General features: G+C 37.3%; 1 protein-coding gene across 1 annotated transcript in view; it reads right to left on the bottom strand.

The window, feature by feature from the left end:
- cntn6 (contactin 6) overlaps window positions 1–19,509 on the bottom strand; it is a 168,812-nt gene that overhangs the window by 54,128 nt on the left and 95,175 nt on the right. Inside the window, exons 5-9 of the mRNA XM_016675751.1 lie at window positions 12,645–12,768; window positions 10,129–10,304; window positions 7,033–7,128; window positions 3,047–3,250; window positions 7–109 (exon numbers count right to left, since the gene is read on the bottom strand). Of these exons, the coding sequence (XP_016531237.1) occupies window positions 7–109; window positions 3,047–3,250; window positions 7,033–7,128; window positions 10,129–10,304; window positions 12,645–12,768 (703 nt within the window). The remainder of the gene's footprint in view (window positions 1–6; window positions 110–3,046; window positions 3,251–7,032; window positions 7,129–10,128; window positions 10,305–12,644; window positions 12,769–19,509) is intronic.

Here is a 19,509-nt window from a genome sequence, read left to right as displayed (position 1 = left end):
ACTTACTTTCCTAGGGCGAAGCATTCTAGCTTCACTGACGATCCTTTGGAAACGTAAAGGGTGTCAGGAAACTGAACCTCGATCTTGGGCTCATATTCACCCATCACCACTACCAGAGGGACAGAAGTCAGAACACGATACGTCCCTGAAGTTCTTACAAAAGTTTGAATACTCTTTTCATTTTTCACATTTTGCAATGTTAAAACCTTAACGACAAATATTTGTGTTTGTTGACTTACGAGAAAGATAAACTGAAGTAGAACTTCATTGTGTAGAGCCACTCATTAGGCTTTACTTAAGCTGTAGAGCAGGGGTCCCCAAACTTTTTCCTGCGAGGGCCACATAACTTTTCCCTTCTCTGGTGGGGGGCCAGAGTCAGTTTGTAACAGAAAAAGTGTGACGATTGCAGGAGTGCCTAAATGTAAAACTTTATTGTTTTCCAGAAAGCACACTCAAATAACTCTCTCTGGGTTCTTCACAGAAAAAATCCAGTAAATAACACTATTTATGAAATAAATATTTTCCGGACTATAAGGCGCAGATATCTCTGCCGCTCTAGGTTTTCCACAATGATGCAGCACACAGCAAAGGGGGGCAGACACTCAACATTTGAGTCATAACAGGTCAATTGAATATCACATTTATTACGGTTGAAAAAGAAAACGTTGCCAAGTTTAGATTTAACTGAACTGATTACGATAGCTTCCGAACGATAACTGTAACAGTAAAAGTGCTGATCTGTCATGTCTGCTACTAGCATGTGCTAAATGAAAATAGGCGCTTTCTTCTTCTTCTTTAGATTTCAATGGCAGCTTGCATCCATTATTGTTGCACTACTGCCATCTATTGGATCCTAATATCTATACTTCAAATTCTCATAATGATCCCAGTATTATTTAAAAAACGAAAAATCTTCTTTTTCCCCTCATTGCTATTTAACTGATCAACAACATTCTCAAATTTCAATTCCCTATTAAAACCTAATTCTGTTTTAATGGGCGCTTCCTTCTTTTATTTCCAATTTTGACTTCCAATGATTCACTTCCTGCTAAGAGAGCCACCTGGTGGTTGAAGAAAAATCCACATATAAGCCGCACCGGACTATAAGCTGCATGGTTCAAAGCTTAGGAAAAAAGTAGCGGCTTATAGTCTGGAAAATACAGTATATGAAAAAAAAAATCTAAATACTCTCTGGTATGGATCAGGGGCCGGACCAAATGTGGAAGCGGGCCGGATCTGGCCCTTGGGCCGTAGTTTGGGGACCACTGCTGTAGAACGTTTGACCAGAGTTTATGAGAGAACACAAAAATTAAACAAAAGAGCACAACAAAACAGGATATTAAGTGAGCAACAGAGTCACTTGTGGCTCTGGAGCTTTAGCAGATGAAACTAATATGGCTGAAGCTATATTAGTGGAGTGGTTGATCTTAATCTTCCTGGGGTCCCAGGAAATGCAGGACCTTCATTTTTAATCCATTTAAATTATCAAGGTAAAAAAATAAAACCAACTAAAGAAACTGATTTGGTCTCTTAAGTTCAGGGGTCATAACAGGGACCAAGCTCAGTTCTACAGGGAACCGGCCCCTTATGGACCCCCTTATAGAACCGTCCATGTGCTTTCTGTGTGTAACCAGGATAATTTTTCCATATTAGATTCAGTTTTATTTTATTTTCCATTTTGTTAAATTTAGTTTTATTTATTTTATTTAAAGATTTAATTAAAAATCCTCCTTTCCTTAATTTATTCAATACAATTAAATACATGTATTGAATACATTTATTTAATACAAATTTATTCAATACAATTAAAGTCAACGCTGCACGTCAGCGTCCTAAATTGACAGCTACAGCTTATATGGCTGCTAATTATTTATTTTTGTTTTTTTCCTTTCATCATCAACAAAGACTTGTTGACTTCCTTGGTTTAAGGAACCCTTCTGGACTTTAAATTGTGGACTAACTTGTATATATTGTAAATATTAATACAATTCACCAATTTTGCACCATCTAGTTGTCTCTGTGTTCTACAAATTTGCCACCTCCTCCAGCAGACGAACCTAGTTTTAAGAATCACTTGGATTGACTCTAACTTGGATTATTTCTTTAATAATCCTAATAGTCCTAGAATGTAATTTAGGTTACATGTGTCTCCTTTATGACTTATGTGAACATTTTCGCTGCTTTCTATCAACAAAATTAAAATATTTTTCTGTTATCCAGTGAACAGATTTTCCAAATTTCACACTATTGGCTTGTTCACTTATTCAGAAGGTAATTGTTTGTACTAGATTTTATTTATGGGTATTTAAAAGACTGAATACAAATGCACACATTTCAGGATTTAGAAAAAAGTTCAATCAAAACTTTACAAACTCCTCCCACTTCACAGTTCAGCACCACTGTGTTGGTCTGTCACATAATTCCAAGAAAATGTGAAAAAAAAAAATAGTTATGATTATATATATAACACTTCCCACTGCAAAAAATACACTTCTCAAAACAAGTTAAAAAATATAGACATGTTATTAAAAAAAATTTTGAACCAGTCCTTTTAAAAAAAAATATATTCAAGAATTATTGTCTTAAAACAAGCTTTTATGTTTAGCTGAAAAGTTATTTGTAAGTTAGTTTTGTCTTATTTCTAGTGTAATCATTTATTTGCAGTAGAAACCAGACAAAAAAAACATGGGAAGATTTTGTGTTTTTGCACTGCAGCTGTTTGAAGGCGCAGTTAGCACACAACATGTTAATGGATGGATGAGTTTGTATTGCATACAGGTTGCAGTGGAAGCAAGAAGCCCAGAGCTGGGTTGTAGATATTTGTGTTGGTGTCAGCCTGTTTACTGTGCATGCGGTCTGGTTATGTAAATATGTGGAGACGGAGTGTGTCCCGCACACATAACCATGCCACCATACGAGATATTTCCGATGTGTTAACACCCCCGCTGAAGAGAAAAATAGCATCACGTTCCAGACAAACCATTTATCTCCTCCGGGTGTCGGTTCAGCAGGCTGAGTAACCGGATGGCACAGCGTCTGGGCTTACCGTCACCCCGCACCACCACCGGGGTTGGAGAGCTGAACACCGTGGCGTTAGTCATCATGTTTCTCACTACACACGTGTAATTCCCGGCATCCAAGGCTTCCACTTTGGCGACGTACAAGTTGCCAGTCCGCTGGGAGATGAAACGGCGTGCATCCTGCTGGAGGAAGTTACGGTTGCCATTGAAAACCCAGGAATACTTGATCTCTGTAGAAAACGAGAAGAACAACACTAAAAGTGACGAAGAGAGCAATCAAACAAAAACATCTCGAGATGGATATGTTATTTTTCAAATCTTGCATTTGAAAAAGCACAATTTGGGCTTTCTCAGCTTTGCTTGAATTTCACCAGTAAATTTTCTATCGGGCCGATCAGCAAACAGAAAGAAAAGTTGTGAACAGTGATTTCAGTTTTCTGCTTCAGATCTGTAGTCTGCATGTAGTTTTAGCATTGCCAATTGAGGAAGTCGCAAAGTCCGTGTAAGTCACACTTCCAAATACTAAATAAAAATGAACAAATGTTAGCAAGTGGGTATCCACTGAGTCCTATAAAATATCTGCTATTCCAACTGTGAGCAGTCAAAGAGGTGGATTTATATTCTCAGACAGCTTTAAGCTTGTTTAGGTAAAGATGATATCCACGGGATTTTAATAACAGATGAGATTAGATTATATATTTCACACTTGATATTAAAGGGCATAAAAAGTCTTTCATAATAAAGTAAAAATAACACAGAAAGATCAAAATGCAATATATTTGACCTGTGACAATAAATGACAGAATTAACAGCACAGGAACACTGGACTCAACCTTGAAATTGTATTTTCTTTTTTATTATTATTAAAAATGCTAGTTAAAATGTAAAAATATTCAAGTGCTTCATTCAATGTTTGATAATGTTCTCTAGTAAATCTCAAAGTCCTTCATAGACCAGTTTGACTTATACTTTTATGATATTTTAATTGTTGTTTTTCTTGCTTTACACCGGGGTACAGGGAGGTTTTCAGGTTTCCCTTGAAAAACAGATTTTGTCTCGAGGTTTTTCATGGTTCGTTGTCATGGTTCTGGGATGTTTTGGGTTTCATAATTTGTATTTTGATTATTCTGTCATCCTTCCCCTGTCCCAGTGTTTTCTACATCTTCTGTGCTTTTGGACATTAAAGTAACCATGACGTCCAAACTCCGGTCTGTGATTTGATCCATCGCAACCTTCATTCCTTTGTTCTGTGCTCCCATGGAAAAACACCGACACACTCTGCCCCAAAAGTTACAAAACAACTATTTATATACGAGTGTAGCACTTGTTAATGCAATCCATAATCTGAAAGAAGTCTTTTTTTTTCCTTCTCACAATTTGCAATGCCTTACAGACTGACATCACCAGGTACAGAGAACAGGGAGAGACAGACCTTAGAAAAAAGTGGCCACATGCAGAGACACTCTGACAACTACAGCCAGGACTGTCACAATAACTCAATTTGCTGGATAATAAATTGCCCCAGTAATTATTGCGATACATGATAACATTGTTTTTATAGATGATTTTCAAGTAATATATTGATAATAGAAGAGTAATGCAAGTTTGCCCTCTCAAACACCAATAACCTTTCATTTTGGAAAGAACACACTGGAACTAGAAGATATTTCAAGTATCCAAAATAAAAATACAACCAAAAATAATAAATAGAAAGAAAACAAGAACCACTTGCAAACAAAACCATAAATAAAGTGGATCATGATGCCTCTTTCAAAAATATTCATAATCAGAATGGAAATTATTGCACTCATTTTAATTGATCGTATGATTAATCGATTAATTGATTAATTGCTAATTGCTAATTGTGACAGGCGGATTAGACATGCCTTGGTGGTTCCAGCCAAATGTGGAACATTTTGCCAAATCAACATCTGAAGAATCTGACAAGTTGCACACAGAGGTCCTGTGTAAACGTAATCTAAACTCAGAAATCAGATATCCTGTATCAGAGATACTATTTCTATGATTTTTTTTTTATTTACTGTAAAGAATGCACTCCTTTCTGCTAGAAAATCTAAAATTATATTAATTCAACTATAATGTTGGGACAAAATATTAGAAAGTTGAGTGAATTCTTTGGTAAAAAGCATTTCCACTTTCATTCTAAACATCACACATGTTGAAATGAAGAAAGGGAAGAAGAGATGAGCACATTAGAGTCGAGGTGTGCAGTCAAATACTTCAACAGAGAAGAGGAAGAAGGGAGTTTAAGTCTGCAGGGGGTGTCGAAGGTATTTAGCCATTTCTGCCGCCCTCCCTTATCACACCAATAGCATTCTGCTCTCAGTCTGTCTCACTTGGCAGCTGCTAAAAAGTTCAATTCGCTTCCTTGAGGGGAAAAAACTGTGATTCGAAATCATTACAAGGAAAGTCGGGGCATGAACTGCCAGACCTTTCATGATTAGGGACTATCAGAGACCGGCTCTGTTTAAGAGCCGCAGTCCCACAGCAACAGAGGACTTCCAGGCACATAATCCCACGTGCTCCGACAGAGTTCAGCTCTCAGCGCCGCTCCTTTAAGGCCACTTAGGTATTGATTGTTCAGATAAGCTTCGCATGAATCCTCCTTTAATAAGGCGCATTGTAGATTTCCTCGAGAATCGCTTCGACGTGCGTCGAGGCAGCTGTGATATCACCAAAAACGAAGCAGCAACACATTCCGGTGCTGAAACACCTCAAGCTAGCATTATCACCCAGTGAAAATCCCATCAAGTGTGTGACCATGATCCTTTTAAGGGTGAAAACTAAAGAGGTGGGGGGTATTCAAAGGGCGAAGGGGTGGAAGGAAGGAATCAGAGGGCAAAAAAAACCTGCTAATGTGTGGAATTTCACACGGCCGCAGGACTGGGTTGGAAACAGAGAGCGGATAATTCAATTCCCTTTTTAAATACTAAGCATTTTATTGCCTAAAATAAAATAACATAACATTCTTAAAGTAAATCTGAACCAGGTGAAGCTAAAACCGATGCCACTTTAGAAGAGTTTTAGCTAAAAGATAATTTACAGACAAAGATGTCATCTTAAATGCAAAATCTATCATTTTTGTACCGTTTTGGATGAATTACTGCTTTAAATATACACTCAAATAAACAACCTTTATTTGAGTGTATACTCCAGTTAACAATTAATCACATCAATTAATCAATTAATCAACTACTACAGTAGTTGACAATTATTTCAAGAATCGATTAATTGCAATTAATCCATTATTTGTTGATTGTGATTATTCTAGTTAATTGATTATTTCAAAAATTGATTAATCATTTCATCTGCTAGATCATCTCTAATCTGCTACATAAATGTTTGCTAGGAAAATGTTTACTGTAATCCTGGATTAAATGTTTTTTTTTTAATGGTTCAAACCCTCATAAAAAAAAAAATAAAAAAAAAAGGAAAGGAAAGAGCGGGAGAGAAGTTTGCTGAGGAGGCGTGAAATTGCGCCGCCGGGCTCCGAATAGCTGTGGGAGCGCCGACCCCTTTGAGGGCCCACTAATCAGCAGCACCCAGACGCATGAGCCGACACACAGCTGAGCCACTGGGATGAATGCTCCCGCCACCAGACGCTGGTACTACCCAGCAGATAACCTGTTTCTCAAAAAACCCACAATATACATGACAGTTGGATGAGATGGAGCAGCAGAGGCTTTCTAGATGGCAGGACGTCCACAGATCATATGGGCAGGAAAAGCGAGTTCGAGGTTAAGAAGTGTAAGGCTGTGAACTACAAATGCAGGAAGTCAGAGGGGTCTGGGCAAGGTGCAGTGGCAGGTTAGACACCATGAGAACTCCGGCGGCGCCAAACGCCAGTGGGTCGGGCTCCAAAACAAAAAGAAACAAACAGAATCCCGACATTATTGCTGGAGGACAATAAGCAGCAGACTGAGGAACACAGGCAAGCAGCAGTGTGAAGCTGGAAGACAATTGAGGAGAGTAATAGTCGGGAGTTCAGTACCTCCGTAGTGTGGCGGCGGGCCGCAGAGGAGAACCACGGCTTGACCCTCTCTCACTGTCACTGTGTTCCTTGGCTTCTGGCTGAAGTTCTGCAGAACTGTTGGGGATGATAAAAAAAAACATCATCAGGTTATTGCTAAAGCACACCTCAGCATACAGTGCCCTGCAAAAATATTCAAGCCTGCTCATGTTATGCACATCAGTATGTCACTGCCAATAGTTGACACAAAATAGAGTGAAGTGGACAGAAAATGATACATGGTGTGGAAGTTGTTTTGCTCATAAAAATATGAAAAGGACATATTCACATTCAGAAGTCACCCACATAATTACATCACCATGTGGTTATTGTTTCTAAAGTTACACAGTCAAAAACCTGGAGCAATCATTTATGTTATTCAGCCTGTCAGAGGGGAAAAAGGAGTCCGATTTTTAAAATGGTCATTTAAAAATGTCAGTTTCACACTAAATATTTAGTCAACAAGCTAAATTTTAAGTTAAGCTGAACATTTATTTTACAAACTAAATATTTAGTTAGAAAGATAAGTATATAGCCAAATATTTAGCCTGAAGCTAAATATTTAGTGACAGACTAAAAAATTTGGGTTATTTAGCTGGCTAAATATTTAGTTTGGTAACTCCATTTAGCTCACTAACTAAATTCTCATCTTACTAACAGATATATTCAGCTTCAAACAAAATATCTAGCTTTCAAACTAAATATTTAGTTTGGAGTTATATATTTAGCTGGTAAACTAAATATTTTGCTAGCTAAATAACCAAAATTATTGCTGTTAATATTTGACAGTGTAACTGGAGTTGCTCTGAGGCTTTACGGGTTTGTTAGAGAACGTTAGTGAACAAACTAATGGAGCGTGTTCCATGCTGTGTTTCTCCAGCAGACAGGTCAGTGAGAAAGCTGTGGATCACTACCAACTCTCACTTGTCTTCAGCAGATACAAGGAAGAAATTCAGAAATGGTGGGACGACAGCATCCCCCCTACAGGAAAACACCAACACCAGTTTGTCCCACACCTGAAGGAGATCGGGCCAAGGACGCTGCAGTCAGGCTTTCACCTTTAATTAAACACCGCTGTCTGCAGTGCGACAGAATAAATAGCAGGAAGACATATCAATCCTAAAAAATACCAACTGGTCTCTGGAGAGGTCACGCAAATATCAGTGTGGGTCAAATCAGAGCTCAGCTAATTAAACTCCTCCTGAAATGAAGGCAAGCCCTTCCATCTCCTATTACACACAACTGTGAGGAAGTAAAACAATGAGTTACCCATTTAGAGAAGAAGTCTATGGTAATTCAACAAAGATTTGGATCAACAAAGCAGCAAAAATCTCAGTTTGACAGTCTTTATTTTATTTATTTTTTTGCTTTTCCTATGTATTGTTGATTTGACTGGGCCTTTTGATGCACGTTTCCCCCCTCAATAGAATAAAAAGGAGAAAAGAATTCAAACTGTTTTCTTAAGTTATCTGACTACTGAACTACAGCCACTTTTATATTTGTGTTTGAATTTAAAACCCAAATTATCCTAAGCAGTTTATCCCTTGTACACTAAAAAACATGTTTCTTTATGCTTAAAAGGATTTTAAGAAACTGGCTGCTGTGATAGCAGCCAGAGGTGAATCTCTAACGTACTGCCTCGAAGGGGCGAATATTTTTGCAATCACTTATTTTATGTTATTATTTTTACTTCATTGTCATTTTGCCATTACAGGTATCTTTTTGTACATTATTTTGTCAAAAAAAGTCAAATTTTGTGATTGATTTATAAAAGCGATAAAAAGTGTAAAACATCCGATGGGGTGAACTATATAATACGTCAAAAATATAAAAACACTAACATCACAATCTGCATCAGAAAAACCTTCAGCTACAACAGTATTTCATCCTAACAGGATATATAGATATATAAATATATATAGTTATTTTGATGCTGAATGTTATCTGATGTTGACGTGAGATAAAAAGTGAAGGATCACACATGTCATTATTGTCCTTCCTTCAAGAAACAATAAGCAGCAGTGGCAAATTTCCTGGAAGTCAAGATAAGAGTTTATTAGATTGTTCCTTTCTGATAGAGGATGAAGAAGCAAATGTGAACTTCCAGCTTCTGTTCCAGGTGAATCCGTGTCACAGACTGCTGGAAACACACCAGAATCGACATTATTAAATGAGACTTTTGCTTTACAGGAAACTGCAAAATGACTATTTCCTATAAAGCCAACAGCAGTCAGTAAATAACATGGGTTTGCCTTTACTGTCACTTATTGATCCACACAGAACTTTTCCTTAGTTGTATCTCTGTTTACTCTGTATTGGTACTAGCACAGCAATAGAACCACAGCAGTAATGAACAGAAAGAAAAATACTTCTAGATGAGGATAATAATTCAGCGTTCCACAGAAAAATCAGCAAAGTTGCAAAAAACCTGAGTTCCACCAGATCATTTCCTTTCACTTCATGGTTTCAGTCATTTTACAAAGTCAATCTATCTGTGGTAACAAGCTAACTGCTGGTTCAACAGTTAGGCCGGTCATGATAAATTCTACCGGACAATAAATTGTTTCAGAAGTTATTCCGATAAATGATAACATTGATGTTTTGAGGCCATTTTCAAATTATATGATGGTAATGGCATAAAAATGCAAGAACACATTCTCAAGATCAATAAACTTTAAATTCCAAAGAACATTTAACACTGGAAGTGTAAGACATTTTAAGTGTAAAATAAATAAACCAAGCAACAGAAACAACAAATAAGAACAAGCTCTTTAATTTCCATTTGCATAACTAAGCATTTTTGTTTACAGATACTTCATGATTCATTTTCTTTTTCATGCTAAGCTTATTATTTTATTACTAAGATGTTGCATCTCAGCTTTAGTATGTTAGTCTATCATTGGAGGTGTTTGTGTTTCTGGGTATCTATGCTGAGCATTTTTTATTTATTTATACATATATTTTTGTATTTTGGGGATAATTCTTACCAATATACTCATTAAGTTTAACAACCACCTGAAAAATTAGTAAAAAAAAAAAAAAAAAAAAAAAAATTGGTGGTTCAGAAAGAATACTCACATGCAAACTGGACTTTTGCTTCCCTGCTGACAATGGTTCCAAACGCGTTGGTGGCGATGCACTGATAGACGCCTCCGTGATTGATAAAATGAGGATTATTGATCAGCAGGTTCCCTTCAACAAGGCTGTAACTCTGGTCCGAGCTGGAGTCTATGGCCCTCCCATCCACTTTCCACCTATGAAATCAGATGTGCCACCGGTACATCATTGGTTTTCACGTTAGAAAACCGATGATCAGCTTTTATCACGAATATGAATGGGGTTCGTTAGTGGCATCCACATATACCCAGATTTTTTTAAAGTTTCAAAACTACTAACATGATTTTTGTTAAGATATGGCAGAGTTGTCTCCAGATGTTGATAGGATTAGGGTGACTGACGGTCAGATGGCTGACAGAGCGCTCCCATAAATTTAGCTATTTAGTTTATGTTTTCTGCTGCAAAAACATCTTTGTGTGGAAACTAATACTGTTTTATATTAATTATTCATTAACTGTTTTTAGGATGAGTTGGTAAGCAATGGGCAACATGTTTATTAAAGGGGCAGCATTATGTGTTTTACAGTCACAGTGACATAATATAATCAAGTAACTTTAAAAGCTACTATAAAAATGCTGCACACTGTGTGAAAAATTATTAGACAAGTTTTAGTTTCGATCGTATCATCATTTTTATGCATATTTTCCAACTCCAAGTTGTATAAACTTGGATGCTTGTTGAATATAAACATATCAGCTGGTGTGGGATGGTGGGGCCTGTGAGATCAACATCCTATATCAAGGTGTGCAGAATTATTAGGCAGCTTCTTTTCCTCAGGCAAAATGGGAAAAAAAGAGATTTAAGAGACTCTGAAAAGTCTTTCAGAGGATACAGCACTTGAAAATTGCTAAGATGTTGTGGTGTGATCACAGAACCATCAAATGTTTTGCTGCAAATAGTCAACAGGGTCGCAAGAAACATGTTGAGACAAAAAGACAAATTAACTGCCAAAGATTTGAGAAGAATCAAACGTGAAGCTACCAGGAACGCTATGGTTACTGCTGCACAAAAAGTTGATCGTCAACAGATCAAGAACCTGACAGACTCCATAAATGGAAGGCTTATAATTGTTAATGAAAAGAAGGATGGATATATTGGTCACTGATTTATTTTTTAAATGTCAGAAATGTTTGTCAATTTTGAGTTCTATGTTTATTATTCTCACTTTAACAGATGACAATAAACAAGTGAGATGAGAAAGTTTTCGGTTTTAATTCAGTTGCATATTAATTCTGCACACTAATAGTTGCCCAATAATCAAGCACACACAGATCTTGTCCTAAGCAAGCCAAAATCTCACTTTTACTTTCAGAAATATTCAGGTTTGAGAGGTTATCCTTTTAATAATGTTTTTACCAGCATTGAACTGAGAAGAAGCTCTTATAATGAGCAATTAGACCAGGTGTTTGCTAATTGCAGTTGGCTAGTCTGAAGGAGCTGAGTGGAGGAGTTGCAGGTAGGTTTTTGACGAGGGACTAACATTACAGTATAGCATGATGTAAAGCAAAAAAACAAAAGCTGATTTTACATAATACTGTCCCTTTAAGTATCTGACTGCAGGTTCTCATTGAGCAGATAGTCTGACTAATTAGCTAAAATCAGTTTTTTAATCTCCTGTTTAATAAAACATAAATCTACAAACAAAAGGTAATATTCTGTAAAACTTATCTACTTTAAAGCTGCTGTTGAATTATGCAGACGTTTATTGTTCTACTATATCTGTAGAAATACAATCAAACAGAGATTTCAAGGCAAATGGCGAATTCTGTCCTGACGCAGTTCAGCACTGATGTTTACACTGATGTTTACGTTCTACTATATAAATGGACTATTCAGTACATGAGCACTTCAAAATCTGCTTCATTTTCTAATATTTAGAGCCAAGTAATGCATTTTGAATGCACACTTGGCAGACAGGGATGCACCCATATGAAAAAATATCAACATCTGGATTATTATTGCTCCTTGGTGTGATAACAGATATTCAAAGCTGCTATATACACACACTGTATATTTCTCACAAACAGCAAGATGGAAATATCACTTATTAAAATTTCACTTAGACTAATACTGACATGTTTAAAAATGACCATTAAACACAGATATGGATGTTTATGCTTATCTTCTCAATTTCTAATGGAAACCTATGAAGTGTGACAGTTGCTTATGTCTATATTTCAAAATTTCAGTAGAAATAGCAGCAATAGAAATAATTGTTGCCTTTTTGAATTACACAAAAATAAGTTTGTCATAATTCCAAATCTTTATGTAAATATTTCGTGTTAATGCTGGAAAATCATTGTATTATCACTCATATATTCCATGACACTCATAATGTGCCTAGAAACCATTATTTAAAAATAGGCCAAAACACATATAGTAGTAATAAAATGAAACGTTTATTTTTCTTTTTCTAATGAAACACTACTTTTCATTGTGATAGCCACATTAACCTGCAGCTAAAACAAAGTACATACCTATAGTGTGGAGGTGGGTTACCCTTCGCTTTGCAGTTAATGAACACCAGCTTGTCGCCGGAGCTCATGGGGAAAATACTGTCACTGGGCTCCTGAGTGAAGACAGGACCATGGCGGGCGTTCTCTGCATCATAAATAAAATAAATAAATAAATGAATAAAACATTAGCTGTACCATGAAGTGGAACAAGTGACAACATATTAATGCAAAGAGGAATCACTCAGCACTCTGGAAGCTGTATGTAAATTCCACACCTATTATAATTAGCTTCCAAGGTGGCTCTCTGAGTACATTGTGCATTTAATAAACCATCATGTCACGATGCAGATGTCACATTGCGATGAGAGAGCAATTAACAGAAGATAACCCTGCATCACATTGGTCTCTCGGCCCATTCCGCACAGTCTGCAGCTGATGGAGCCTACTTATTATGCTCCATTTGTGCTTAGAATGTTTTACACCAATAAAATCTCTAATAATATGAATGCTTATTTTGAGTAGACTCTGTGCTGTCATGATTCAGAGTGCATTACTTTAAACCAAAGATAAAAATGTAGAAAACTTAAAGTTTAAACAATTTTTAAGAGGAAAAAAACTAAATAGTTTTACTGATAATTATCTTTTAAAACAATACCTCTAGGGAAATAAGAATATTAATTGGACTCTAAGATGTTAATTTTGATTAATTAATGAAAAAGGTTTAATCGCATTAAACATTTTAACGCAATTATTTTATTTTTATTTTTTTACATATAAGGTTTCCAGGCGGAACCTTTGTATCTGCATGTTTCTGGAACACTTGTAAATCTGACACACAACTGACATCCACGAATGACAACAATAGACAAATAGACAAAGCCGCATCTCTTGCCCCACTAGGAATTAATTTTTCTTTCAAAAAGCGATCCAATTGGACACTGGAAAAGAGTATTTCAGTGTCTACGCTGTGTTAAAAGGAGTAAGCCTATCAGTAAAGCTATGTCTATTTATACAATAATTTAGCAGCAAATAGGGGTTTTGAATTGAAAATGTTGCTTTGTTAATGTATGGTTTTTGATTAAGATGCAATTGATTGTAATCAAGTCATTACAGATGCTGTAATGAACTTCATTAACAATTTTAATCAACCATTAATATTAATACAATTGTTGTTTGAGGTCTTCCACATCCAAATCTCAATTCCAGGATTTCAGATTTCATGTTGTAATAAGAACGGTCTTCTCTTTAACAATTTCTAAAATTCTAATTTCCCTGTTTCTGAAAAAAACCCTCATTGTTTATTTTTCCACAGTGAATGCCAGAGAAGCGAGTCTTTTCTGAGTATCTGAGAATTGTCATAACACCATTTCCAAACCACCTGAAATCCATTATTAAACATTACATTCACAAGTGGACAACATTCTCAGACAGTCACATTTCTTCCTCACGGTGGTCATCAGTGCAAATTGACCTCCAGGTCAGAACATGATCTTTCTATATTAAGTGCCAAAAACCCAAGAGCTCCATCTCTGCATTTACAGGCCTCAGTTAGCATGCTGAATTTTAAAGTTCATACAGTACAGTTTAAAAAAAAAGAATGAACAAGTACAGCTTTCTTGGAGGAGTTGCCTGGAGAAAGACTTACTGGAAATGTATAGCAGCAAAGTTTGCAAAGTTGTATCTGAGTGACTTTCAACAGTTCTTTGGACAGATGAGACTAAACTGAACTAAACTAAATCTGTTTGTGGATACTCTGCAGAACAAAAGGTTTGTTAAAGTGTGTATGACAACCAGACTACCCCACTGGGTGCCGGCAGTATGTGAGGACACATGGCTGTGTCTCCAACAGGGTGGTCTGCAGGACAGGAGTCCCGCAGGGATCTGTACTGACACCTTTCCTTTTCACTCTCTAAAATGCAGACTTCTCCCACACTGCTGTCTTCAGAAGTTCTGTGACTCTGACATAGTTGACCTCATTACAGTTGGAGACGGTTGAGAGTACAGATAGTTGACTCCAGACTTTATGGACTGGTGCCATGAGAACTGCCTCTTGATAAACACAGGTAAAACTGTGCCGCTTTTTCTTTTCCTTGTGTCATAAATTTGCCCTCACTGCACAGTCTCTTTTCTTTTTCTCCATATTTATGTTTCTATCAGTGTGAATTTGCATGCAGTGGCTGCTGGTACAAATGAATGGCCCCAATGGGTGACAATAAAGCTTCATTCTATATACAAATTTCAGAACATCTGTCCAACAGCCGAGAAAGGACAATGACCCCGAAACACAGCAGCAAATCTACTGCAGAATAACTAAGAAAGAAGGTATGGTGATGGCCCCATCTCATCTCAATAAACTATTGAAGTGCTGTTGTCGCAGTAGCAGTTCTAAAAGTTCTAATGATCTTTGTTGTGAAACTCTATATAGGAGTCAGGTGTCATTAATGCAACTTTCAATTTTACAGATGTTACCAAGAGCCCAGCTATTGCAAATAGGATATGAAGACAAAAAAAAAATTGTATTTGAAGCTTTAATATCTCACAGAGGATAGAAAAAAAAAAAACACTAGTTGTAAGGGACAAAACCAATCAACAAAATCAAAAGTTGTCTCAGAGGTTTCCCACAACATCTCTGTGGTCAACCTTTTATTTATTTATTTTTAGACTCTGAATGGTCCCACGTGCACAATGTTCTAATATTAAAGCACTCTGAAATGAAATAAGGTTGAATCGACAGGGACTGCTTCAAGACTAACTCAGGGTTGGGGGAGGGAGGGACGGATGGACTGACTGCAGCCTAATACAGGGGAGCTCCTTAAACAAAACCTGTCGTAGCATTAAATCCACCTGAGACTGGAGCAAATGTTCAACTTCCAGCTGAACAGTGAAACGCAGAGCCAAGAAAACTTTGCGGCAGCTTCAGGGAAAATATCTCCCTGTCCTTCAGCGCTGCTAACGCCCAGTCTTAAACACAGGAAAACATCTGTTAAGAGACCTCAAAAAGGCAGCAAGCAGAGAGTAAACTTCAAATGTAGGTGAGAATGTCTTCTGAGACTTTTCCAAGAAAACTGGAATATGTAACAGCCGAGAAAGAAGGAACAGACCCGCAGGAAGGAGTTCTACTTTCACTGTTATTAGGGGCTTGGAGTGAAACGTGAGGAAGGACATTTTTAAAATCTACAGTCCAAAGTTAATAGAAATTTGTAGTCTGTCTCGCTTTTCATCAGTGGTGGGCACTGCTAACTAAAAAGTTAGTTGCATAACCCTGAAGCATTATCCAAGAACATTAGCTCCACTAACATGCTGTATGAACCTGGTATTTACCAAAAGCTAGTAATGAAGTGCTAAGTTCAACCATATTGATTGCACCATGCATCAATGACAATTTGACAACATAGTATACCGCCCTCAACAGGATCAAATTTGTTATTGCACTCCTACTTGTACTGTTTGCACTTCAGGAAGTGATTCTTTGATTCTTTCACTCCAGGCTTTAGTTTTATAGTTGAGTTTTGCTAAGTCTCTTGCTGATTTAGACTAATTAACTTTGGTTAGAAAACACAGTCGACATCAGAAGATTTTAAACTGTTTACTTTAGAACAGCGAGTCATTCTGGGTACAGAATAAATGCCATTTGCTGTACCGCAACACGGGTGGAGAACATGAGGAGACGAAACAGAGATAGTGTATTCACCCACTTCAAAATAACAGCACGAATATAAACAGCTCGCTACTTGAAGAAATCTCAACAGTCAATAGTCAAGATGTCAAACTTCACTCAACTTGAAATTTATAGGATCACCAAGTAAATAGATGGCCAAGCTTTATAATTTATCTGGAGTAATTAATTTGGGAGAAGGTAACTGCACTAAGTGTTTTCTAAGACGGTAAAAATGCTAGGGTGCATAGCTAAAAATTAGCTGCGCCGTTAACGCAAGTGTGTACATTTTTTGGGGATATGAAAGAAAAGGATTTTCAGATTGCTACTGATAAATAATTTTGTGTTGGTCTGCTACATTAAATCACAGAAAAATAAATAGCAATTTGCGGTTGCAAAGTGTCAAAATGAGGAAGAAAGTTCAAGATTTTTTTGCAAGGAATTGTAAGTGGAAACAGAAAACAGAAAATAAAAACAGAGCAAATTCAATCAATACAATATTTTTAATGGTCTAAAATATTACTAAGCAACTCAACCCTCACTGATTTATGCTCCGATTCATCTTTTTTTTATTATGTAAGGAGGATAGTTTTCAGAAGATGTTTACATAAGAGCTTGAGTATTCAGAGTAGTTTTATGGTTTTAATCTAATTAGAGCAGATCTGCTGTCTATGTACATGTAGTCTGTGCGTGCGTGGGTGTGTTCTCTGTAAAGCTCATTGTTTTGGTTGTGTCTGCCAAACTATCAATACACAGGAGTAATTAACTGATGGTGCACTAATTACTCCCGTGAAACTTTTTTTTAGCAGATGCACTCTCACATGCAGCCACGCACTGGTGCACACCCTCCATTTCCTCAGATACGGCGTGTCACGAGCCAAGCTGCACAACCCTGCTGCTTGGGAAAAAATGTTAATTTTCTCTTTGTTCACTTGAGACGATGAAAGATGAGATGTTTTTCTATTTTTTTTCTCCTTTTCCCGATACACATCTCTAACCTTGACTAGGACAAAGAGTGTTCCCTCCCACGTTGTCATCATTATGATCATCCTAATGAGAGTGGGAGTCTTTGCCTCAGGTAAGGGCCTCATTTCCCCTCTTTCTCGTCTCTGAGGGAGGCGTTTCAGATTCTGCCCTGCTTGGAATGTCCTTTAAATTAAACAAATTAATGAACCCTTAAAAGCTGGGTTATTTCTCCAGGGGAAAACATTGGGAGCTTCGTTTATCTGCCTGAGAACAACCCTGCTCAGTAAACACTCCGACCCGACTGACCACTGCTACAAGTGAGTGTACATCCATTACACATTACACCTAATTACATTTCATGAGAATGCATGTAAAAGGAAACTCAAAGGCATTGTGTGCACTAACTAGATTGTTTGTTTTTGGTAACATTTTCACATAGTACATAATTTACTACCATATATAGTTGAGTAAGAGAATACCAACAGACCCATCATAAGCTGTGGATTCATTATAAATGTACGTAAATCTTTGAAAGTATTCTGCTAACTCTGAAGAACACAATTTTGCAATTGTGGTATTTGCATTAATAGGCAAAATGGTGATTGGCTCCGTACTTGTATATCGGACCAGAAAATCCCAAAGTGTTTCACACTACAGTCATTCACGCACACTCTCACACCTGAGTATGGGCAAATTTTTTAGTATGGCGTGTAGATATTAAGTTTTTCAGAAAATGTTCAGGTATTTTAGTTAAAATGACCTTAACTGCTTCAAAACCAAAACCAGAAAGAGATGATGGACAAAAGAAAACAGGTAATGGGTCAGATTAACTACATCAAAATAGTTGATCTGATATTAATCTGACAACATGATGCCAAACACATCATGTTAGTTTTCTAAAGAGGAAATGGCCTTTAAAGTGATGTTGCAACAAGCTAACCAAAGCCCAGAAGTAGACAAGCTACATCTTGGTTCCAGACCAACAAGAACCGATGTCATGCAGTTAAGGTGGGATTAAGGTGGGATTGTTTTTTTTTTTTTTTTTGTAATTTACGCAACTAAATAGTTCAGTGATTTACAGGAAAGCAAAAATCTTCATGGTTTTTCAGAGTATGCAGTAAATGTTTGGTTTTACAGAGAAAAATGCAGATGCTGCCATTTCTCAAACCATCCTAATATTCCTTTTTTTTCATGGCGCGAAATAAGTGTGATTACGGTTCTGCCATGTTTTTCACTTTGGAATTGAATGTTCTATAGTTCTCAACACATCCCTTTATATTGAAATAAAAACTGTTATAAGGATATTGAGCCTTTCTCACTTTTTTTTTAAATACACTGCTATCATTTTGAACACAACACTACTTGCTGAATATGATGAAGAGCACTGGCCTCTGCTCTCTCTGCTCTGTATCTGCACGCTTCATGATACACCCCGGTGGAAGTGCTGACTTGAGACAGGATGCTAAATCAATTGAAACAGAGGCATAAATAACAAAGCAATAGAGCCGGCTCCATATGCTGTATGAATTTCAGTGTATATTTACGTGATGACTTGTAAACGGTCGGCTTGATCTGGGTACACATTATATCCCTCAAATCTGGCTGCTGGTTGTAAATCTCAAAGTTACACCAGAGAGCTCTTAGAGGGAGTGGAAAGCCTTAACAGTAACTCATGCAGGTATTTGAGAAACTAGAGTCTGATGCTGGTCTCCTTGTCTCTCAGAGGTAGCTCAACAGCATCCCCTGCATGCTCCAAATAAATACATGAGCGTTGAGTGAGTGGATTTGTTTGTTGTGCAAGTGTGTAAAAAGGAGGAAAGCTGCAAACTTTCCTCCTTTTCGTTCCCTCTTTCGTTCCATCATGGTGTGACCATGATGAAGGAGATATTAGGTCTGTGTTGTTCATGCAGGGCCAAAATGACTGGATTCCTGATGTCAATGAGGAAGCATGGGCTTGTCATTGTACCACTCAAAGTGTAGGGCAGTTCTATATTGACTGGATACACTTGTCAACATTGTAAAACTCCCACCAAATGATCATCTGGTGACAACAGTGGTTGATGCAAAAAGCATCTCCAACATCTTTGGCGGCCATCATTTCTACGCAATGTGACTAGACTTTCATCAGCACCGAGTGCCCACTGGTCCCTCATCCAGTGTAAATGCTCCACTGGTCCCTCATCCAGTGTAAATGCTCCACTGGTCCCTCATCCAGTGTAAATGCTCCACTGGTCCCTCATCCAGTGTAAATGCTCCACTGGTCCC

This window comes from Poecilia formosa, unplaced genomic scaffold (assembly GCF_000485575.1).
Source record: "Poecilia formosa unplaced genomic scaffold, Poecilia_formosa-5.1.2 Scaffold121, whole genome shotgun sequence".
NCBI lineage: Eukaryota > Metazoa > Chordata > Actinopteri > Cyprinodontiformes > Poeciliidae > Poecilia > Poecilia formosa.
This window is presented reverse-complemented; position numbering and strand designations above follow the sequence as displayed.